We start from the raw sequence: 26517 nt of genomic DNA, 5'->3' as shown, positions 1-26517 counted from the left end.
AGTTATATATAGTTATATACAATTGTATGAAGATATATACAATTGTATATGACTATATATAACTTTATATACCTTTATAAGGTTATATATAGCTATATATAGCAGTATAAATAAGTTTTATACATGTACAGTTTTATATAATTATATTAACCTTTATAGAACATAATATTTATAAATTAGTGAACCAAAGTTACAAATAATAATATAGAGCGAGTTCATATATTCGCTGGCTTCTTTAATTGGAATAATGTGTTCTATTCGGATTCCAACAGCATCATGAACGAAAAATGATAGGTTACTATCGAAAAAAAGGTCAATAAGTATAATAAGTATGTAAGCAAAGAAGGTATAATAAGGTAAATAGAGTTTACACGGAAAAAAAATTTCATCAAATTTTACTATGCTGCCACATTACCAAAGAACTATCTTTTGACTATTAAAAAATTTACTATCATTTTAACGAAAAAAAACAATTGTAGTCTTGAAAAATTAAAATGTACCATAGCAATTTTCTTACGTTTTTTTTTGCTATTTCCCGATGAAAAAATTACAACGCATAAAGAAATTTTTACAGAAACCAAATTTAAAATAATCCAGCCTAAAAATTACATTGCAGCATAGCAAAAAATATTTTTTTTTTTTTTGCTTTGTATATTTATAAAATTTACTCTGCTGTTGTGGACAAAATTAAAATGATCCTCTGAAAATTTACAATGTCGCATAGTAAATTTAATAACTTAATAACATATTTAAAATTACAATGGGGCATAGCAAATTGATGACGGACTCAGAAATGTCAACTGCCCCCACTTTTTAGTCGACTGCGCAGGCGTGACTTTTGCTTGTTGATGTAAAGCAAATAAATTTTTGTATTCACATGCGTTATCGTGGCGCATTGGGTACTGCGTCGGGTTGGTAACCGAAAGGTATGGGGTTCAAGTCCTGAGCGTGGACAGTTTTTTATGTCTAAATTTTGCGTTTGACCATTTTAAAATACAGTTACATATACATTTATACAATTTTATATACCTTTATACACTTGTATAAAATTTTATAAAAGTAATAGTTATTGATCTTTATATAAAACTTTATACAATTGTATGAAGTTTTATATAGTTATATAAACTTTTATACAACCTGTTATATATAGCTTTATAAATAAAGTGGCAATATAAAACCATATATAACTTTATACAACTTTATAAAATTTTATATAATTATATAAAGTTATATATAAATTTCGTTCCTCGGGAAGTGACCACGTAATTTAATATATTGATTTAATTTACGAACAATAACAAGTTATAATTCACCACGTTTATTATCTTTAAATATATTTTTTATACAATTAAATACTTTTTTACGAACTGATGGACGTTTATTGTCCAAAAATGGTACCAAAAAATTAGCTAAATTTGTTGAATAATTGAAATAAAATATGGATGTGCTACTAAAAGATCACTCATACATGTTAATGCTATTTCAGATAGAGTTATTTCTGGTAATGTCAATACTCTTCTGTCACCTTTTTTTTTTTCTCAGCTTATGACATGTTACCCAATTTAATCGACGTATTCTATTTTGTATAATTAAATCTTTTTCTTAATCATTTGTTAATTGTGGACTCATGTAGATAGATTTATTTGATAAATTTGATATACTTTTAGTACTTGTGTTACTTGTCCAGATGGTAATGTAATATTTAAAATGAAATATCTGCATTAAACGAAATTAAATTAAAAAATATATTTCACCAATAATAATGTAAAATTTAATAAATTAAAACATACTCTTGCAACAGAAGCTTGAAATAAAAATAAAGTTAATGTTGTATCATTTAAATCAACTACCAACATGACTGACTTCCAATGTATTTGGTGTTTCAAATGGTTTTTTCCAAAAATTACTCAAATAGTATATATTTTCCAAATGATTAATGGTATTTACAAAATTAATTTATGATCCAGTAATTGCAAAAAGATTTTTATCTTTAGGTACATCAACTGGTAAAATCATCTTGAATACAATTAAGCTCTTTATGTAATTCTTGATTAAGTCCAAAGTATTCTCTAAACCATGCTCAAGTGTTTCTTTTAATCCTGGAACAGCAGCTGAAAATACTTTTCCCAACAAGTATCTCTCTTTTTGCTCAACATTACCACCAAGATTTGATGCAACTTGTCGTGCTGCAATTCGAAAATTTTTTTCTAATGTACGTATTTTTTTTTTTTTTTGGTACAACAAAATCAATAGCTTTTGTAACTAATTTTTCCTGAATTAACAAAACATTAAATAACTGTTATTATTTTATTAGTATTTTAAGAAGATTATTCAATTTAATTTATTACCATCCAATTGATTATTACCAGTTGATTGAAATAATTGTGGTGTTTGAATTTGTCCAGTATGTCTAGTATTATTATCATTTGTTATACAAAGATCAAGACCACCCAATAAATCAGGTAAATCATTACTACTTGATGTATTTATAAAATATTATTATTGTGAATATTGTTGATGTATTTAAATTCTAATTCTAATAATTAATATATGGGGCATTCCATGTCAACTCACAGGGTTTTTTCCCTCACCCTCTCAGATTTGGAAATGAATATTTTTTTTGGAATAGTCATCGACTCAGATGTACCTCTGATTTTTTTTTTATTTTTACCATCATTAACCGTCGAGCCAGAATCAAAAAACACCTCCTTCCCAAGAGTAAACTACGATTTCGCCATTTTTTTTAATTCTGATTTTTTTACTGTAAGTATTAAAGCACAAGAATAGCTTAATTTCCAAATTTCATCATGGGATAACGATGGGTTCATTATACAAAATTTTTTTTTCCATGACGAAATTACTAAAATCAGGCAAGATTATATGCCCAAACAACAGGTTTTTTTCTTGTTTCTTATAGGAAATTTCCTCACGATTATAGAAAAAATACGAAAAAATTCCCAGGCATGCGCAAAGTGGTTAAAAATCAAGTTCAATTATCGAAAAAAAGGCTATTTATCGGTTATTTATCGTACAGCTATTAAAATAACGATTAAATTCAAAATTTAATAATAGTCATCGATAAAACTTGTCGAGGAAAAAAAAATGTCATAATATTAATTTGACATCTCGAATGAATATTGATTGTTTAGCTATAATTACAGCTATAGTAAAACATCTAACGGCCAAGTAAATCGTATACATGTTTTGAAAAAATATCGATAATTCAAAAACTATTCGAGATATCGAAATTGTTTTAGGACATTTTTTTCTCTTTGACGAGTTTTATCGATCGCCATTATTGATTTTCAGAATTAATCGTTATTTTCATAGCTGTACGATATATAACCGATAAATAGCCGTTTTTTCGATAATTCAACTTGATTTTTAACCACTTTGCGCGTGAGTGGGAATTTTTTTCGTATTTTTCCCGTAATCGTGAGGAAATTTCCTATAAGAAACAAAAAAAAAAACCCGTTGTTTGGGCATATGATCTTGCCTGATTTTAGTAACTTTGTCATGGAAAAAAAAATTTTGTATAATGAACCCATCGTTATCCCATGATGAAATTTGGAAATTAAGCTATTCTTGTGCTTTAATACTTACAGTAAAAAAATCAGAATTAAAAAAAATGGCGAAATCGTAGTTTACTCTTGGGAAGGAGATGTTTTTTGATTCTGGCTCGGCGGTTAATGATGGTAAAAATATAAAAAAAATCAGAGGTACATCTGAGTTGATGACTCACCCAAAAAAAATATTCGTTTTCAAATCTGAGAGGGTGAGGGAAAAAACCCTGTGAGTTGACATGGAATGCCCCGTATATATATATATATATATATATATATATATATATTTCTTAATTATCAACAATATTTATTTATTAATTATTTATATTTGTAATTGTTGTTATTTTTTTTTTTTTAACGTTTGACGTGAGAGAGTCAACGTATTCTGGAGGTTATGTATGATTAGAAATAATAACAAATTCTGCAGTGCAGCCAATATAGCAACACAAAATTAAAGTTTGGTAAAGTTTTATACCAACTGAACGAACAAAATGTAGTCGATTTGAGAAAAACGAAAAGACCGTAAATATCAATTATGCTTTGAATATATATGATCGCAACGGAAAAATCTGATTTTTTTTTTTAAAAAAAGCTCGACATCGAATTATGGGATCATTACCTTACCTCAGCATCCTCATTCAACTCTTTCATATTTTAATTAAATTTCTAAAAAATTCGCGACGGAAGGGGACAAAATATTCGATGTATAATAAGGCACGGTAGTAGTAGTTAATCTCATCTCACACATATTCTCATCAACACACATACATTTCTTTCTCAGACTTGACTCGAAGCACTACCGTGCCTCTTGATTTACTCTAGATTTTTTGGCTGATAACGAACTCAGGCCCAAGCACCCCATGGTTCCTCCCGTGGCGACTTATTGCAGATTATGGCCATTATGATCATCCGAATTTTTATTTTTTTTTTGACTCATTTCGTATAGTTTTGCCAAAATCGAAATAAGGGACTTAGTTTTCTTTCGTAAATTTTTTTTTTTTTTCCAAGTTTTTTGAAGTAAAAAATCTAGCTAAGAGAAATAATGTAGATATTGATCGTTTGGCTATAATTAAAGCTAAGTAAAAAATTTAGCTAAGTGAAAAATCTAGCTAAGTAAAATAATGTAGATATTGGTTGTGTGGCTACAATTACAGCTAAGTAAAAAATATAGCTAAGTAAAATAATGTAGATATTGATTGTGTCGCTAAAATTACAGCTAAGTAAAAAATCTAGCTAGGTTAAAAATTTTGCTAACTAAAATAATGCAGATATTGATTGTCTGGCTAAAATGACAGCTAAGTAAAAAATCTAACTAAGTAAAATAATGTAGATATTGATTGTGTGGCTAAAATTACAGCTAAGTAAAAAATCTAGCTAAGTAAAATAATGTAGATATTGATTGATTGGCTAGAATTACAGCTAAGTAAAAAATCTAGCTAAGTAAAAATTTTGCTGGTAAAATAATGTAGATATCTAATTTTTTTTTTTGTAAAATTTAATTTTTTTTTCTAAGTCCATCATTTTCACTTGGCAAAACTAGACGAAATTAGGCAATAAATAAAAATGACAACGGATGGTCATGGAAGCCAGAATGAACGATAAGTCACGTTCCGCACCCCTGGAGCGCTTGGGCCTGAGTTCGGACGTTGCCGATTTTTTAACAAAGTCACACTTACAAGTAGCTATTTCAGGTTGCAGGTAAGGATTGGTGTTCAGTCCGAAAATAATCAATCTAAACAAAAAAAGAAACACAGTTTTTTTTACAAAAAGGAGCGTCAAGTATTCGAAATCCCCACTAATTATGTGATTATAGTAATTTTATTTTATATTGATATTTATTAATTTTTTAGATACAAAAAGATATAATACCAAAATAAGTCAAGAAGGAAATATTTAACGCATATAATTAAGTCTTAATCTTTGACAAAATTTTATACTTGACCCTGCCCGGTTCTTCCCAAATAAAATTTGAAGCCTACACACGTCTCGACAACAGAGTTAATGGTATTTTCCAATTATCCATTATTATATATATATACCCTTCACATTTTATCTAGGCTTAGGACTGGCAGCGTACAATCTTGTTACCTTGCCGGCGTGTTTAAAAAAATATATATATACATTTATATATATACCTCTATACATATATATATATACTTATTTCGTCAATCAACAATTCAATAATGAATGCGAATGACACAATATTACACGAGCGCTGAATATATATTTTACAGTGTAAAAGGTGGTGTCCACTATGCAATTTTCCCAGATATCACCAAAAAATCCAAATGAATTCAGTTACAATGCTAATAAGCTAAGGGTTTAAACTCACGATAAGCCTAGTTTCGCTTGTAAAGCGCACTGAGCACGCGCAACAAGTTGGGTTGTGTCGAACTTGTAAACATGGCCGTCCTAATTCCCATAAAACTAGTAATATGACCCCAGCCATCGTGGTTTTTCTAGTAATTTTACGTGATGCGCATGCTTAGATCACTCAGAATTACGTCAGCCATGTTTACAAGCAAAAGTTAGCTTGTCGTGCGTTTGAGCTCTAAGACATTAATTTAATATAATTCAAATACTTCTCATAGATTTTCAAAAAAATCACACTTGTCACGCTCTATTCTTGTCTCTTGTATATGAAACTACTATAATAAAGTCGCGAGGTTGTGACTGCGCATACATTTATGTAGAACGACTACTAAATTTCAGTAGATCTGCGTTGGTGTAAAAGTCTTTAAATTTTATTTGGGAAGAACCGGGCGGGGTCAAGTATAAAATTTTGTCAAAGATTCAGACTTAATCATATGCGTTGAATATTTCCTTCTTGACTTATTTTGGTAATATATCTTTTTGTATCTAAAAAATTAATAAATATCAATATAAAATAAAATTACTATAATCACATAATTAGTGGGGATTTCGAATACTTGACGCTCCTTTTTGTAAAAAAAACTGTGTTTCTTTTTTTGTTTAGATATCACATCTTTTTGTAAAGTCCTTCAATCATTCGATAGAAAAAACTATATTATTAAGAAGTATATAAAATTACTTGGTACCATCCGTATTAATTTTTGTTCGTTCTAAAAAAAAAAATATGTAAGCATTTTTTGCATTACTTCACCAGTTTTTGCTAGCAACGAACAAATTATCAATTTTTATCCGGCTAGTATTTTTGCGGAAATAACTGACAAAATAACTAACTTTAAACGTAGAACCCAATCAGCGCCAAATTGGCAAATTTAAGAAGCTCGAGGTACAGGACATATTTTGTCCCATTTCCAATGTACGGAGTTGACTCTTCTTCTTTCTAGTCTTCTTGGTAGAACCACAAATGTGAATTTTAGAAGTGGGTATTCCTTTGATTAAGCAATTATCATTTTTACTTGACCATTTAAATTTATTGATGTAGAGTAGACTTAAAACAATGATATCATTAATTTTGAGGACTTCAATCTTTTTTAGAATTTTCGTTGATCTAAAACAATCGACCCATGTACCAACCCCTTCGTGCCACAATGATAGTGATTGATCGATAAGTTTCTTGTAAAGTGGATGTGTTATTTTTATTTGGTATTAAAAGATTTATTATAAATTCGTCTGACAAAGAAACATTTGCATATGAACACGATTCACATTTTTCTAAATACTTTTGTTCGTAGCTACAATTGTAGATTGCTAATGAAAAATGAATAACACCATAGAGCTGTGAAGTTGTAGAGACCGAGCGGAGACTCGATTCGTCAGTGAGCGAGAAAACTTACCGATGAGGGCACTCATTCATGAAGCATAAAGCATTGCAGCAAAAACTTGCGTGTGAACACACAGCTCTAAAATTGAATACACTTGACAACAATAGAAAAATATATAAAATATCGATAATTGATAAAACAATAATAAAAAAATATTAATAAGCCAAAAATAACAAAATATAAAATACACTTTATTGAACATGGAAATATTTTAAAAACAGTTTTTTTTCGAAAATTAAGGGTTTTCTACAATCAAATAACGAATACTTGACATGATTTTATGATTGCTAAAATTTCCGCTTGTAAACATGGCGGCTATAAAAATCACCAAAAAGTAACTAAATTTACTAAATTCATCGCGAATCCGTGATTTTAGAACAAGCTTGGTGGTGTCAAGCTTGTTCTGCAGTCACGGAGAGACACCACGGATTTGCAGTCAATTCAGTAAATAGTAGTTAATTCAGTGATAATTTAGTGAATTTAATTACTTTTTGGTTATTTTTATAGCCGCCATGTTTATAAGCGGAAGTTTTAGCTTGTCGTAAGTTCGCACCCTTACTTTGATTATTATTGTCAGGATCTTTAACACCTGTAACATCCATCATAGATGGACATACAGTGGTTTTAAATTTTTTAAAGTTGCAGTTGCAGATGTATTGTCTGTTGGTGTTGGAATTACCAAAACTCTGCTTTTCGTATCTTTTATTATAAAGGTGCAGCCTTTTTAGTTTCAACTCTACCCTTCCAATCCATGAAATCTGTATAAATAATATATTTTACAATGAATAAATATAATTTATATTAGAAAATATCACACTAATTATTATTAATGAAATGAATAAATGAACAAATAACATTGTAATCACTATCATCATTAAGAAAAGCGAATTCTTCCATCTTCACTGGATAATGATGCTTGTTTCAAATGTGTTTTCTCAGTTTTAAATAAGTATACTCATATATATTCACAAATTCATCACAACCTACGAATGGACAATTTATAGTTTGATAATCTGAGACTTGATGAAAATGTGAATAGTGATAATACAAGTTTGTTTTATTTGCATATTTTTCATCACAGTATACACAAGTTTCGTTCTCAGTTATTGTCTTAACCAGCTCAATTTTATGAATTCAACTTGTATAAGCATGAAGACTTCTTTTTCCACTAAAAATTTTATTGCACTGGTTACATTTAATTTCACTCTTTTCTTCTATTGTTTTTCATTTGTAAATGTAAATGAATTGTCACCAAAATATCACACAATTGCACACAATACAAATTTATAAAATTTACTTAATTACTATATGCGTCAATCTTTATTGATATTATTTATTTATTGTATTATTATAATATTAATTACCTTGACAATTAATATCCAAATTCAAATCAAATAAATATATAATTATGAATATTTTTTATATAATAACATAATAATATATATATATTCCCAAAAGCACAATAAATACGAAAAGATATATAAACAAAAGGTTACGTTCATCAGGAAACATGTGTATGTTGTATATATTAGCATAATTAGCATGACAGGATTTGCAGGTATGTGAAGTTAGCACAATCAAACCGGACTATATCAGGAGTTACGTGCGAATTATATGCGTTTTTTGTGCGGAATCCGCAATTTTTGTGCGTTTTTTTTTGTTTTTTATAGTCTGGTTTGATTGTGCTATAAATGTATGTGCTAACTTTACAGACCTGGGATTCGCGCCTATATCCCAACAACATATGGCGCACGCACCATCGATGCGATATTAAATACTATACTGACATATATAAAGGATTTTTTACACCATCTAAAAATGTTAGTTTTTTCGCTCTATAGACAGATGCTTTTAGCAGCTGATTTTGATATTGAAAAATAAATCCTTTCGTAAATAATTTCGTAAATAAAAATATTTTATATTTCTATTTACATATCCTGTAAAAAAAAAAAACTCATTAAACTTGACGGAAAGAAAAATAAACAATAACAACATGAGACTTGGGAACATAGGTTGAAGTATCATTATTTGATTCGCGCCATCGATGCGATATTGAATACTATACTGACATATATAAAGGTTTTTTCACATCATCTAAATATGTTAGCTTCCTTGCTCTATAGACCGATGCTTCTGGCAGCTGATTTAGATAATCGAAAATAAATCCTTTCGTAAATAAAAATATTTTATATTTTTGTTTACACATGATGTAAAAAAAAAACTCATTAAACTTAATGGAAAAAAAAATAAACAATAACATGTGACTTGGGAACATAGCTTAAAGTATCATTATTTAATTTGCGCCATCGATGCGATATTGGTTACTGTGGTGAACATAAAGGTTTCCCACACCATCTACTACTACCTTGCACAATTTCATTTTTATAATGTCGTCAAATTGCTCTGGACTTGGAAACCATATTGCTCAATTTTATTTTATAAGGTTGTCGAATTGCTCTGGACTTAGAAGCCATAATGCTTTGATTTAATTTTGGTTTTTAATGTTTGTCAGAGTGCCCTGAGTTTTTGAGATAATATCAATAAAAACGCAATTCCTGAAATTGATTTTGAAGTTTAAAAAAAAGTATACATCTAAAAATTCTGTTTTTTTTTAAAAAAAAAAGTGTGATATTTAATAAAATGATCAGAAGACATAATATATTTATCTGATCAATCATATTTTAAAATAATTTCCCGAGGAATTGAAGGGTTAAGGTTAGCTCTATGCCGATAATATATAGGCACGGTAGTTAATCTCGTTTCTCCCACTTTTTTTTTTTTTCTCATACTTGACGCGAGGCACTACCGTGCCTCTTAATATTAAAATTGTATTATTTACTATATAGTATAATATATTATTACCTTGACAGTTGTTATCCAATTTACACCAAATAAATATATAATTATCTAATATTTTTCACATCAATCGAATAATATATTCCAAAAGGTACAAGAAACAAGTGCACGATAAAGACAAAAGGATGTATAAACAAAAGGTTACGTTTATCAGTAAGCATGTGTATGTTGTATATTAGCACACATTAGCACTCCTGATGAGTAGAATTCGCGCCTATATCCCAACGGCATATGGCGCGCGCACCATCGCTGCGATATTGAATACTGTAGCACCAACGATGCGATATTGAATACTGTATATGATATAAATAAAGGTTCTTTCACACCATTCTACTATTATTGCTCAATTTTTATTTTAAAAGGTTGTGAATTGCTCTGGACTTGGCAGCCATAATGCTTTGATCTGATTTTGGTTTTATAATGTTTGTCAGAGTGCGATAAGGTTTTATAAGAATTTCAAGAAAAGCGCAATTTCTGAAAATGATTTTGAAGTTTAAAAGAATAGTATACTTCTAAAAAATCTGTTTTTTTTTAATAAAAAAGTGTGATATTGATTTAATAAAATGATCAGAAGACATAATATATTTATCTGATCAATCATATTTTAAAATAATTTCCCGAGGAATTGAAGGGTTAAGGTTAGCTTTGTGTCGATAATATATAGGCACGGTAGTTAAATCTCTTTTTTCCCACTTTTTTTTTTTTCTCATACTTGACGCGAGGCACTACCGTGCCTCTTGATATGTTATTACAGTTTTTATTTTTATGTTCAATGAACAATATGTAGTAAGGTTGTTGAAATATATACTCGAAGTGGTTAAATTGCTGAAGTCAGACAATTGATGGAGTCTTGATGCAGTGACTGTTTTGTTTGAATACATTTTGCCCTCTGTCCTAATTATACTGTCTTTATCAAGACCAAATAAAAGAAGGAGGAGAAGAATGGTCTCATGTAATAGTATGGATATTTGTGAGTGTTGATTGGAAGTAAACAAGAGTATCTGTCATTTTATTTTTCAGATTTTCCATTGCCTCGGAAACGCGGACTGCGCTCCGTTCCTACAGAACAATCGGGAATACTATATATGGCTCAGTCCACGTGTTATTTAAATTCAAAAAATAGATTCATGGCGGATGTTTACCAAGTCAACACTGACATTCAGGCGAGAAGATGTTGGTACCGAGGCTACTCAAAAACTAGTGGTATTAATTGGCAGTCTCAGTCAATTATTCCTACTTGCTTATAGACCACTAATTATTGTCAAAGGCGTGAGATCTATCAAATCTCGTTACAATATATATAAATACTATAATTAACAATTGCATAACTTCTGTGTTTGTCGACCGGAATTAAAACTATGATGTTAGATAGATGGAGGAAGATGCAAGTAAATTCGTAGAGAAAAAATCAGAATTGAGGGTCCGGATGCAATAACGACCTGCACGCTCGAAAAACGGTAGAAGTATTGTCCAATGGCTCGGACAATTCTTAATTTTCAAAGTCGTCAAAAAAAAAAAAAAAAAATATAGGCATGTAGAGGACGTTAAAAAAAAATTATTTTACTTTTATAGTTTTTTTTTTTTTTTAATTATTTTAATTGTAAAAAATAAATTAAAAAAACTAATCCATCTCCAATTTTATTTTTTTTTTAATAATAATATGAATATATCTTTTTTGTTTATCTATAGAAAACCTTGAAATTTTACCTACACATATATTTATTGACATAGAATATTGTAAGAAAGAAAAATTTTATAAATATGATATATTGAAAAAAACCAGAAACTTAGAAAAAATAACGAAGTTCCCCCGCCGGGAATCGAACCCGGGTCTCTTGCTTTCCGGGCAAACGCCTTGACCACTAGACCACAGTGCTTCTTATTTTTTCTAAGTTTCATCAAGTTAACTCCGACGTCCTTCTATGCGTCAATTCATTTTTTGAAAAAAACCAGAAACTTAGAAAAAATAACGAAGTTCCCCCGCCGGGAATCGAACCCGGGTCTTTTGCTTTCCGGGCAAACGCCTTGACCACTAGACCACAGGGCTTCTTATTTTTTCTAAGTTTCATCAAGTTAACTCCGACGTCCTTCTATGCGTCAATTCGTTTTTTGAAATTTTAGAAATGAATTTTAAACATATAAATAAACATTTTTTACGCTGGAAGTTATTAAAATTCAAAAAATTTTTCGCTAAACGGTAGAGTCAAACTTGGGAAGTCTTAATTTTCTATTGATACAAATCAAATAAATAATATAAATAAATAATATCATTATTTATAAAATTTTTCTTTCTTACAATATTCTATGTCAATAAATATATGTCCTTAAATAAAAAAAGCATTGGTGTCATGGCATCGCATTTTGCGTGCGCATCCAAATTTGAACTTGGCGCTTCATTTTTCAAACTTAGCGCCTCATTTTTGAATTTACTGGAATCTGATTGGGGTATTAGAAGGTCACGTGCACGTCGTATAAATTGATATAGGTGGCGCTAATTGCATATACATTCGTATGTATGTGTGTGTTGACATTTGTGATTATAACAACATTTTATATCTGTCAAAAAATATTAATGCCTATAACCTTCAAACGATTTACCAATATTTAATTAAATTGTTATAAATAAAAGAATAGTTAATGTGTTATAAATAAAAAACGAAAAATTGAAAAAAAAGAACTACATTCAAACACAAAAAAAAAAAAGATAGATTCATTTTTAAATAGGGCACGCAGACTTGTAAAAATGATCAATCAAGATTTGTACATTTTAATTAACAATAACAAAGTATTGTTAATTAAAATTTTGGAGTAAACAGATTTTTTTATCTAATCATTATTGAAGTACGAAACCTGCATTCATTGGTTTAAATAAACTCACGACATTCTCTTCAAGAAAAAAAAAAATTAATTCAACAGTATTTATAAATAAATGTTAACAATTGTTCGAGGTGACATGTAATCGTTAATTAACAATTTTTCATATTATTTTCCACTGAAGTACGAATTCTGCTATTATCAGCCAACGTTTTTCTCTCCAAAGATAAAAAAAGAATTATTTAAAAGGATTATTCTATTATTTTGAGCGTGTCATGTAATTGTTTATTAACAATTCCATGGTGTGTTAAAAAAAAAATGTTATTGAATGATTTGTTTTTACCCTCGAAGGAAAAGTCATAGGTTAATTTATATTGATAATAACAGAATTTGTCCTTTAATGGAAAATAATAGAAAAAAATTGTTTGACGAAAATTGATTATTAACAATTGCATGACACCTCGGATAATAAATAATGATAGATAATTTTTTTCTTTATTCTCGAAAAAAAAGTCATGAGCTTATTTGAATCAATGAAAGCAGGATTCGTACTTTAATAATATTAAAAAAAAAATAGTTTACTCGAGAATTTAAATTTACAATACTTTGTTGAATAATCAGAACATTTTGTACTAATTTGTACAAACATTGGATTTTTACCTCAAGAACAACGACAAAATTAAAATATTTGCTCTAAAATGTTCATATTCGCAAACGCATCGGGTCTTTTTGATTGAATTCTTATCTAATTTAAAGAAAAAAGCAGAAGCTAATTTGCACTCATAAAATCGGAATTTGTACATCAATAATAATAACAAAATATTGTGAATTAAAATTTGGAGTAAGCTATTTCTTCTTACAATAAATAGCAGATGATGGTAGACGATAGATGAAAAAAAAATTGTTGAACGACAATTATTTATTAACAGTTGCATAGTGCCGTCAATAAAAAATATTTTTAAAATTTTAAATAATTTTTTATTATTTTTGATGAGAAAGACGTGAGCTAAAAAATTCTAATTTACAATTTATGTTATTGTTATTGAGGTGTAACTTTTTATTTTATTGATACAAGTTGTAGCTTTTCCCTGGTGGAAATATTACTCCGGCATTATACTCCTGCATTACTCCGACATGAGATTGATGCCGGAGTAATTTCGTCGGCATGAAATTAGTACCAGCAAAATTATTTCGGCATGAGATCAATGAAAGAGATAAAAATCCAGCATTGATCTCATGCCAGAGTAATTTCTCAAGAAATGGACCAAAAACGGAGTAATGCCGGGGAAATATTTCCACCAGAATTGCTCTTTTCTTTGAAATAGATAGGAAATAAATGGAAAAAGGATTCATCATTTAAAGCACCATGCCTCTGTATATTGTGTAAACATTTTTTGGAGTAAAATAACTTTTTTTTTTTTTTTTATTTTGTCGTTATTCTTCAGGTGAATAATTCCGATGTTAATAGCACAAATTAATACAAAATAATTTAGCAACTTTTTCATGATTCCGAGTCAATTCGAAAAAAAATTAACCTGTCCTCCACCTTTCAATAACGTGTAAATAAAATAATTGTTGACATTAAAATTACATTTAAAAATAAGTACAAATCAGTACAAATCAAAAGGCTTTTAATGGAATTCGTATCCGCGGGCTGGTCTCAGGCATTCTATTAGGCATCCTGAAATATTATTTATAAATTAATTTTTCCTCCAATTAAAAATTTCATTGTTTTTTTTTTTTTTTTTTTTGTTATAACACCACATGATGACGTGTCATTGGAATTTAGCATATATATAACATATAGCATATAGCATAGAAACAACTGAGGCGGCCGCTTGCGGCCGGCGAGGGCGCTAGTGTAGGTAAAATTTCAAGGTTTTCTATAGATAAACAAAAAAAATATATTCATATTATTATTTAAAAAAAAATAAAATTGGAGATGGATTAGTTTTTTTAATTTATTTTTTACAATTAAAATAATTAAAAAAAAAAAAAAACTATAAAAGTAAAATAATTTTTTTTTAACGTCCTCTACATGCCTATATTTTTTTTTTTTTTTTTTGACGACTTTAAAAATTAAGAATTGTCCGAGCCATTGGACAATACTTCTACCGTTTTTCGAGCGTGCAGGTCGTTATTGCATCCGGACCCTCAATTTGTAGTTAAACCTTTTTCCCGAAAAAATTAATTTTCTTACAAAATACTTTATTTTTTGAACTACAAATGAAACCCTTTTCACTACAAATTACTACAAATTACAATGCATCTAATAAGATTACTTACGATTTTTTTGGACAACCGGCGATTCCAGGTTCACGACGGTAAATGTTTAACATGACACACTTTCACCAAAAGACGACGGCCAATGTGCACATTTACCATTTTCATTGGTGAATGTGCGTAATTTTTCCAACAATTGGTGACGTACGCACATTCGCCCGGGGATGTACGAAATATTAACATATATAAAGTTCAAGTTAACCAAAAATGGGTGCTTATGAACGTGCTACATTTGAGCACGAGTGAACTATCACTGCAATGATCACGAGTTATATAGCTTATTATATACAACAGGAAAATATCTATATATAAATATATGAGGAACGAAAAGAAACATAATAATGATTTTGATGAAAGAGATGTAATTTTTTTATTCAAAATAACTATGTTTATGCTCATAGAATCATACTCGAATAGTCTGTACATCATTTCTATGTTTCTTGATATTACGGAATCAAGATTTAACATTAAATTGAAAATGAATTCAAAATCAAATTCAGGATGGAATACAAAATTGAATAACTGATCAAAAATGAATTAATTCGATAAAGACTGTTGAAAGAAAAATATTTCTTCCCAGGTAGAAATTAGACTCGGGGATCGAGGCTTCACGCGTGAATCGACGTCGGGAGCGAGCTCTATTCGATGTCGGAATGTAACACTATTCGACGTCGAAACGAGACTAAAACGAGGCTAAAAAAAAAAAGTCAGAAAAAACCTAAAAAAATGTTATTATTTAATTGTTTTATATAGTTTTATTGTAAATAATAGTAAAACTAATAATTATTATTGATAAAACAACATAATTAATGAATTTTAAGGTGTTTTTCTATTCAGTCTCGGCGTAACCGCTTTTTAGTCTCGATTCGACGTCGAAACGAGACCGAAACGAGGCTAAAAAAAAAAAAATCGAAAAACAAAAAAATTGTTATTATTTAATTGTTTTATATAGTTTTATTGTAAATAATAATAAAACTAATAATTATTATTGATAAAACAACATAATTAATCATTTTTAAGGTGTTTTTCTATTCAGTCTCGGCGTAACCGCTTTTTAGTCTCGATTCGACGTCGAAACGGGACAAAAACGAGGCTAAAAAAGAAAAGTTGAAAAAAAACTTAAAAATGTTATTATTTAATTGTTTTATATAATTTTATTGTGAATAATAGTGAAACTAATAATTATTATTGATAAAACAACATAATTAATAAATTTTACGGTATTTTTCTATTCAGTCTCGGTGTAACCGGTTTTTAGTCTTGATTCGAAGTGGAAACGAGACAAAAACGAGGCAAAAAAAAAAAAAGTTGAAATATACTTAAAAAAGATATTATTCGATTGTTTTATATAGTTTTATTGTAAATTATAAAAAAATAAATAATTATTATTTATAAAACAACATAATTAATGAATTTTACGGTATTTTTCTATTCAGTCTCGGCGTAACCGGTTTTTAGTCTCTATTCGACGTCGAAACGAGGCTAAAACAAGGTTAAAGGTGAAGCCACAAACATGTGCCAATTTATACTACGCATCTTATGATCGCTTTTTTTTGAAAGTAAATTACATGTAATATAATTATGTGAAAAAAAAAAAAAAACTCCAAGGAAAAGCAGTAGCTAAGGTAAAGATGTAGCTAGGAAATTAATGTAGCCAAAAAAATTATGCGGTAGGCAACATTTATTTTTTAGCTACACCTTTTTTCCAGCTCCTGTTTTTTTTTTTTAGACAACTTCATTTTGTGAAGTAAATTACATGTAATGTATTTATGTAAAAAAAAATAATGTCCAAGAAAAAGATGTAACTAAGGAAAAGATGTGACTAAGGAAAAGATGTAGCTAAGGAATTAAGGCTGCCGAAGAATTATAATTTAAGGAAATGATGTTGCTTAAAATAGAATTCTTTGGCAACCTCAATTCCTTAGATACATCTTTTCCTTAGCTACTGCTTTTCCTTGGACATTTTTATTTATTTTTTGAATAAAATACATGTAAATGTATTTTTTAAAAATACAAATGTCCAAGGAAAAGCAGTAGCTAAGGAAAAGATGTAGCTAAGAAATTGAGGTTGCCAAAGAAATATGTTTTAAGGAGATAATGTTGCTAAAAATATAATTCTTTGGCAACCTCAATTCCTTAGCTACATCTTTTCCTTAGCTACTGCTTTTCCTTGGACATTTTTATTTCTTTTATAAATAAAATACATGAAAATTTATTTTTTAAAAATACAAATGTCCAAGGAAAAGCAGTAGCTAAGGAAAAGATGTAGCTAAGGAATTGAGGTTGCCAAAGAAATATGTTTTAAGGAGATAATGTTGCTAAAAATATAATTCTTTGGCAACCTTAATTCCTTAGCTACTGCTTTTCCTTGGACATTTTTGTTAATTTTTTATATAAAATACATAAAAATTAATTTTCTAAAAATACAAATGTCCAAGGAAAAGCAGTAGCTAAGGAAAAGATGTAGCTAAAGAATTGAGGTTGCCAAAGAATTATGTTTTAAGGAAATAATGTTCCTAAAAATATGATTTTTAGGCAACCTCAATTCCTTAGCTACATCTTTTCCTTAGCTACTGCTTTTCCTTAGCTACATCTTTTTCTTAGCTACATCTTTTCCTTAGCTACTGCTTTTCCTTGGACATTATTTTTTCTTACATAAATATATTTCATGTAATTTACTTTAAAAAATAAAATTGTCTAAAAAAATTTGTTAAAAAAATAAACTTCAAATTCAGAAGCTTGCGTTTTTTCAAAGTCCAAATTAATCTAACAACTTTACAAAAATTAAGATTTAAGTTTTCAAAGTCCAGATCAATATTGACAACATTATAAAATTAAATTGAGCGAGGTAATAGTAAATAGTGTGAAAAAACATTTGTTTACATTAGTATTCAATATAGCATCCATGGTGCGCGTGTTATATGTTATTCGGTTATTAATGATGCTTTAAGCTATGTTTCCACTTGCAAGTATTTTCATATTGTTTAAAAAAAAAAAAATGAGATATTTAAAAAGAAAATTCAATTCATGTTTTATCATTATAGAATGAACAGTTAATTAATTCGTCAACGTTTAAAAAAAAATCTATTATAATTACAACTTTACAAAAAGATGTGATATGTTTTACCTAAATTTTAAAGAATATTATATTTAATAACTTTGAGAATTCAAAAATAATCTAACAATAATTCTTTCATTAATACCCTCAACAAAAAAAAAAAAAAAATAATGTTCTTTTCACAAAAAAAGTGTCAAGTATTTAAGATCGTCGCTAACTGTGAGTATATTAATTAAAATATGTTACCAGAAAGTCAAGAAGGAAATATATATTTGAGCCATGTAATTAATTTTGAACTGTTGACAGAATTTTATACTTGACCGCACCTGATGTAAAATATATGTTTTTAATATTGAATTTTTATACAGGAAAAACCAGATGGGGACAAGTATAAAATTTTGTCAACAGTAAAAGGTCAATTACATGCGTCAAAAAAATATTTCCTTCTTGACTTTCTGGTATCATATTAAGGTGTTACTCGAGTAAAGTCAAAATAGTTAGAGACCAATGTAATTGATAAAAAACGATTCTATGCAAAGAAATATATCTATTCATAACTTTTTTTTTGTCCTAGGTAACTTTGTTCGTTTTTAATAAACTATTAAAGTTGCTATTTTTTTCGAGGTTAAACACAGTGAGATAGGGAGATTTTACTTTTTTTTGGGTTCAACTTAAACTTTCATATAAAACTAAAAGTTGGAGAATTCTCAAAAACTATCAGTCTGTAGAGGAAAAAAAGACGAATTTTTTAGTTAAATAATGATTTTCTGACCTAAAATATTTTGTTCATAGAATAGAAAAATAGATTTTTGTCTTTGTCTAAATACATGAGTGGAAGTGAGAAAAAATATTTTTTTCTTTTTTCTATCTTTTTCGCACTCGTAGAAAATATTAAGTTTTCATACGCCATCCGTCAGAGGTCTTGAGTTTACTCGAGTAACACGTTAATTAATATACTTAAAATTAGTGATAATTCCGAATACTTGACACTTTTTTTGTGAAGAAAACTTTGTTTTTTTTTTTTTCGTTAAGATATCACATCTTATTTTAAAGTCTTTTGATCATATGAGATTCAAAAAATCCAGCCTCTAAATCACTGGTTTGTAACTTTTACACATGCTGATTTGCTTCGAGTTTCGACTCACACTTAACAAAATGTTGTTACCAACGTAACAAGGGAAATCTGGATTTTTTTTATATAACAAAGGAAAAAGGCATAAGATGACTACATTTCGTAATAGTGGTGTCATTTCATCTTTTCCTTGAATGTCCCTTGATAAATTTTCTTTTACAAAATTTTACAAAATTTTTTTCGTTTATAATAATCGACTCTAAATAAATTAGGCTTTTTGAGTATTTCGTCACGGAAGAAAAAAATTTTGTAGTCATAGAAATTATTTTTATCAGTGCTGTAGTTCCGACGCAATCGGAGATTTATTTATACTGGAAGTAACATTTATTGAGAAATTAAATTCTTCATTTCGAATACGAGTTTATAGATGGCCATATTGTAAAATTTTTCAAGTAGTTTGAGAGCAAAGGGGTTCTCATTGAGCAGTTTTAAATTGTTTCTAAAGATATAATGTTTTCATGAAGGCGTGCATGAAAGTATTTTGATTTATAAGCATGAATTAAAAGCTTAGTCTGCTCTTAAAACTAGTTGAAAAATTTCATCATTTGCCATCTATGAACGCTCATGCTAAGTGAAAAATCCATGGAGATTGTATAAAGCTTCACTTGGGTCGACGTCGATGGATGTTCGATTCCTGTCGTACAATGAATGTCGGCCGTTCAAATTCGACTGACGTTTTTACTTGGGATATGGAATTATTTTCATAGTATATCATGAAATAAAAAATCTATATAACTTGTATATACAGAGATGATTTTTCCTTCATAATTGAGTGAAAAAAACTTTAATAACTCCGGGAGTATCCAGAAAGTGTGGAATGTATGCATGAATGCATTTCTTTGATTTTTTACATTAAAAGGAAATTAAATGAATAGAACTCTCAAAACACGAACAAACAGAAATAAAGAGTCAAAATTTACTTTTACGGGAGTCTCATCCAAGCTTCAAAGGATTATCATAAAAAATATAATAGATATCAATTTTGGAAATGAAAAAAAAATCAATTTCATATTTATATCAGTATTATACGTGACTAGTGGTTTATTAACTGTGGCGTGCTCATGGGCATTGGGCACCGAGAAGTGGTCCGAAAATCTCCTAGACTCAGGTGCCTATGAACTAGCCACATTCAAGTACGAGTGAAAGAACTGCAATATAACAGCGTGTTACGTAGTTAACCATATGCAACCAAAAATGACGAATGAGGAGAAACATGATAATGCTCTTAATGAAAGAAATGTAATATTTTTATTAGAAAAAAAGAAATGTTTATGGTCATAAAATCATACTATAATAGTTTTTATATCATTTATATGTTTCTCGATATTCTAATTCAGAATTAAATTCAAAATTAAATGAAAAATTGAAGAAATAGGTAATATAAAAAGAATATTTTTTTTCGTGATCATAAAAATCTAGATAGTTTGAAAATCATTTTCATATTTTTCGATATTACAAAATTGAAATTAAAATTAATAATAATAATTCAATAAAAATTAATCGAACAGAAAAAATTGAATAGAAAATTTCTGTTCATTTACTTCTAATAAATGCTCTTACTCTACTAAAACGCTCAAATTACTTCTATAAATAATCCTCTTCGACTATAAATATTCAACAATAACTAGTAACAACCCATTTTCAGAAATATTCGAAGGCACCTAAATTTTATTATTAACGTTAAAAAAATATATAAATATCAATTTTTTTAATAGTCCATTTACAAAAATATTCATAAAAACTACTGATTTTTTTAATATGAAAAGAATAAAAAAATACGAAGATTGTCAAGTTTCTCACAAATTGAATAAATATAATAATATTTGTTCCGGGTCGAACCACAGATGTCTGCCGGTCCCAGACTGACGAGATTTTAATTCTTTTTATTTTTAAATAAAACTACAACAAAATTTAGTATTTTTTAATTTTACCCAGTTTTTTATAGCTATTTCGTGAAACGACAAAATTTAGAATAACATGTGACTAACAATTTGATTTTATATTTTTTCTAAAATACTATAAATGACATTACTTTAATTTATGTACTCTTTTTAATAGTTCTTTTTGAATACTTCGAATATTCCTACTCATGGTCAACTTATGCATAGATTTTTTAGTAAAAATCATGTAACACATAAAACCATAAACTCAAGTTTCTCTTTGGTAATATTATAACATATTTTTTAAAACACTATTTGTCAAGAATTAGAGAAAATCTCACATCTGTCAAACAACTGCACTAACGTATTTTCGATGATCGTAAAATCGACAATAAAAAAGTAAATTCATAAAAGTTATACACCCTTTTTCCAGTCACTATGAACGAATTGGTATACAAATAAACAATAAAATACCCTGGTAGAAATTCGACGTCAGGCCCGACGTCGATTCGACGGAGCATTTCTACCAGGGTAGAAGAAAAATTATTCAATAAAACTGAATTTATTATAATTTAATTTATTTTACACAATGTTTTAGATCAAGTATAATCAATTAGTGTGCACGAAAAAACATTCACTAGATCTACTTGATTATCATGAAAACAATAAAAATTCGACTGTTAGACGTCAACTTCTAGGAAAACAGTACCCCAACTGATTTTTTTTCAGATATTTTTTTTAACATAATTCACGTTTTATTAAGATGAATCTTTAATTTAGAAAAACAAAAATTAAACAAAGAAATATCGATAATAAGAACTTTTTTTCGGGAGTATAGAAAAACACAACTAAAAAATATTGTTGCTTTACCCAACAAACAACCCTCACACGGCTCTTTTTTTATCACCACTCTGCTCCATCGAAAACGCCTTATGTCTGTTACATAGATAAAGAGTAATTGAAGACGTTAACTGAAACATTATTCAACTAATCATTGGATGATAAAATTATTATTGAAAGCCAGTTAATATATTTCAACAAAGTAAAAAATTTGCATAACAACATGAAATGAAAAATGATGATATAACTCATCAATGATTATGTTTGTTAGGATATAACCCGAGTAGAAATTCAGGTCAGGTTCGGATCAAGCCCTGATCAGGCTTGCCTGATTTCAAATCCAATCTGGATCCAGATACTGGATCCGAACCTGATCAGGATGTAACGCTTTTTCGTAAGGTTTGGATCCAGAATGGATCAGGATACCTGATCAGGCTGTAGTAAAGATACATGATCCATAATGGATCCAGATACTGGATCCGAACCTGATCAAGATGTAACGCTTTTTCGTAAGGTTCGGATCCAGAATGGATCAGGATACCTGATCAGGCTGTGGTAAAGATACATGATCCATATTGGATCCAGATTCCGGATCAAAACTGGATCAGGATATGATTTATTCAAAAAAAAAAAAAAAATTAATAATTTCAAATTTATTTTTTTTTTTAATTTGAAATCTAACGCTTAACAGAATACAGATAAACTTTATGATTACAAACTGACCTAATTGATAATTTACCTAACTAATTATTGCTACGACCGAGGTTCGAACCCTTCGACACGGGATTACAACGCTAGTACTTGACACGCTCGGCCATTGAGGCATTCGATAATTCGGACTAACTTTTTGTCCTCATAGGTTCTACAAATTGCCTGGTCAGGATAGCATCAGGCCATCTCTATTTTATCCTTAATAGGGATAGCCTGATCAATTCTGGAACAAGACTGGATCAAGAGAAAATTATTTGAAAAAAAAATAAATTCAATAATTTTTTCTTGATCAAGATTTGATCCAGAACGGATCAGGCTACTCTATTAAGGATAACATACAGATAGCCTGATGCTATTCTGATCAGGCAATTTGTAAAATTCAAAGACGCAAATTTGATACTTGTTTCTTCATCCATTTTGGATCAAGCTAGCCTTACTCTATCCTTAATAGAGTAGCCTGATCCATTCTGGATCAAATCTTGATCAAGAAAAAATTATTTGAAAAAAAAATAAATTCAATAATTTTTTCTTGATCAAGATTTGATCCAGAATGGATCAAGCTACTCTATTAAGGATAAAATACAGATAGCCTGATGCTATCCTGATTAGGCAATTTGTAAAATTCAAAGACGCAAATTTGATACTTGTTTCTTCATCCATTTTGGATCCAGCTAGCCTTACTCTATCCTTAATAGAGTAGCCTGATCCATTCTGGATCAAGACTGGATCAAGAAAAAATTATTTGAAAAAAAAATAAATGCAATAATTTTTTCTTGATCAAGATTTGATCCAGAATGGATCAGGCTACTCTATTAAGGATAAAATACAGATAGCCTGATGCTATCCTGATCAGGCAATTTGTAAAATTCAAAGACGCAAATTTGATACTTGTTTCTTCATCCATTTTGGATCCAGCTAGCCTTACTCTATCCTTAATAGAGTAGCCTGATCCATTCTGGATCAAATCTTGATCAAGAAAAAATTATTTGAAAAAAAAATAAATTCAATAATTTTTTCTTGATCAAGATTTGATCCAGAATGGATCAGGCTACTGTATTGAGGATAAAATACAGATAGCCTGATGCTATCCTGATCAGGCCATTCCTACTCTATTTTTAATAGGGGTAGCCTGATCCAGTCCGGATCAGGACTTGATCAAGATGAAATTATTTAAAAATTGAATAAATTTAATACTTTTATCTTGATCAAGTCCTGATCCGGACTGGATCAGGCTATTCCTATTGAGGAAAAGATGTAGGTGCCTGATCCAGGCTTGATCAGGATGTGATAGAGTTACTTGAATAGGGATAGCCTTACGATATCCTGATCAGGCCTGGATCAGTGTTCAGGCTATCCTGAACAAGTTTCTACTCGTAATCTGTTTATCATTTTTATCGTAAAAATAAAAAAAAAAACTAAATCAAGTTTTTATTAGAATTTTATACAGCACCGTCAGAGAAAAAAGAAAAATACAAGACCACACATGCAGGCGGTAAATTTTATTATGAAAGACGACTTTTTTTCATGTATTTTTATTATTATTATTATTATTATTATTATTATTATTATTATTATTATTATTATTATTATTATTATTATTATTATTATTATTATTATTATTATTATTATTATTATTATTATTATTCCAGATAGAAGTAGCTCGAAGGCAAAAAGTAAGGATTCCTGTCGAGCCTCTTACATCTAATGAGTTTATAACCACTGAATCTAAATATATGAATTTAGAAAAAGAGATGTCAGCAGTTACAACTGATCACGATCATATAGAACATAATTTACGAACAACGACTTACCTACCAGAAATCTTCAAGGCCAATACATTAAGAACGATAGATTCAATGACAATCATGAATACAGCATTTAATGATAGAATAACTAATCACTATTCTGAAATCCTAGAGGACGGTGGAAAAACTGAAGAGAACACTAAAAAAAAAAGACAAGAAGGTACCGCAATTACGGAAGACAATGGTGACATCCTACTTACAACAGAAAGTTCTTCTATCAAAATATATACAACGATGGATAATAGTCGAACGATTTCTCCAACAACGACAACCCAAGAAACCACAAAAAAATCATGGAACACGGTCAAAAGTTACGAAAAACAGTTTGTTACGAGAAATCCTTTACAATATTCGGAAAAGCAGCTGGGCGTAACCGACGACTTAGAAACTGATAGAAATGATACGATCAGTATGGACATTGACGGGGATCATTTAGATAAACCTAAGGAAAGGTATGCAAAAAATCACAAAAGTGAGTGGAGTGAGATTCACTTCCCTAGTCACAGAAAGGTTTATGGATACGGTGGATCAAAATTATTGATCGAAACAACACAACCTCCCAACACAGTAAGTGAGTCTATCGATGATAATGGTATTGAAACTTTATCGGGCTATGTGCAAGCAATGTTCAACGCAATGAAAAAGACTGATGAAGAAAAGCATAACCTTGATAATATACCTCGCTTTCCAAAACAGAAAAAAAGTATAAAAGAAAACTCCATTATAAGCTTTAAGGAAAATTCGGTCGACAAAAATATAAGTATAAGTACAGATATTCGGAATAATAATCAAAACTTTCAAAATAACTCAGAAGATTCACTTATTTTTATTGAACCTAATCTAAATAAAAATTTAATGATGTTAACATCCTCCACAAATGGAGAAAGCCTTTCAACCATGACAACTATTCCAAACATGTCAACGATACCGTTTTTAAATCCAGTCTCAAGTACTTCAGGGGAAAATGTTACTCAGTCGAAATTGAATGAAATCCTGACAACGTCAACGCCAACTAAAGTCTCACATATGACTGAAATGTGCTATAAGGGTCGTTGCATTATTACAAAACCACGAAATCATGCTTGAATGTATTTATTATCATGAGAAAATGCTATTTATATACTTTAGAATTTAATAAAAGAAGAGCCGTCACCAAATATATGATTCAGTTATTCTCAACTTACTATCCTTTCAAAGAATACATCATACATCTTATACGTCAAGCAATTTCTGTGAATGAACGATTCATCAGTTTCCATAGATTTATCAAACACTGAGAGAAATTTTAACTAAAAATTAAAACCCATGTTGAATAGAAATTACTATACTGCTTTGTAATTTTTTTTTTATTTCTGGGACTGGCCGCGAGAGATGATATTCTACAATAAAATTATGTAAAATGTCACACAATGTCAAAAAATTGGTATGTTACTTCAAGTCTCTGTACATCGTTATCTATTGCAGATAGACATGGGGTTAAGTGGAGTTAATTATTGAGAATTCAATTCTAAACAATTTATAAAGAATTACTTTTTTCGATCAATCTTCTAGATAATGACTTATGAGTTAATTAAAATAAAGTACATACATGTTTTGTGGAAACGATAAAAAATATTATAAGTTCGAATAAAAAATACTGAACAATTTAATAAATATTCTAATATATATAATAAAATTTATCATGTACACATATAAAAGTTAGCATAGACTTAAATATTTTTTACTATATCGCTTTGTAAAAATTCTGGTTGTGGGGCGAAATAATACAAAGATGGCCGACTGATTGAACAAATGATTGAATTGTCATGTAATTTCAAGCATTT

The 26517-nt window shown here is 29.0% G+C and overlaps 1 protein-coding gene across 7 annotated transcripts in view; it reads left to right on the top strand.

Annotated features, from left to right (window-relative positions):
• LOC122849085 overlaps nucleotides 1-26305 on the top strand; it is a 77776-nt gene extending 51471 nt beyond the window's left edge. For 5 of the 7 annotated variants that reach the window (XM_044147659.1, XM_044147657.1, XM_044147656.1 and 2 more), the window contains one exon: nucleotides 24539-26303. In XM_044147659.1, coding sequence (XP_044003594.1) covers nucleotides 24539-25780 — 1242 coding nt within the window. In that variant the 3' untranslated portion in view covers nucleotides 25781-26303. Of the gene's footprint in view, nucleotides 1-11191; nucleotides 11375-24538 lie in introns of all 7 variants that reach the window. The other 2 variants (XR_006373501.1, XM_044147662.1) reach the window with 2 other exon arrangements.
• The last annotated feature ends 212 nt before the right edge of the window (nucleotides 26306-26517 follow it).

This window comes from Aphidius gifuensis, linkage group LG2, assembly GCF_014905175.1.
Source record: "Aphidius gifuensis isolate YNYX2018 linkage group LG2, ASM1490517v1, whole genome shotgun sequence".
In the NCBI taxonomy this organism is placed as follows: domain Eukaryota; kingdom Metazoa; phylum Arthropoda; class Insecta; order Hymenoptera; family Braconidae; genus Aphidius; species Aphidius gifuensis.
The sequence above is the reverse complement of the archived record's forward strand: the minus strand, read 5'-3'. Positions and strand labels throughout refer to the sequence as shown.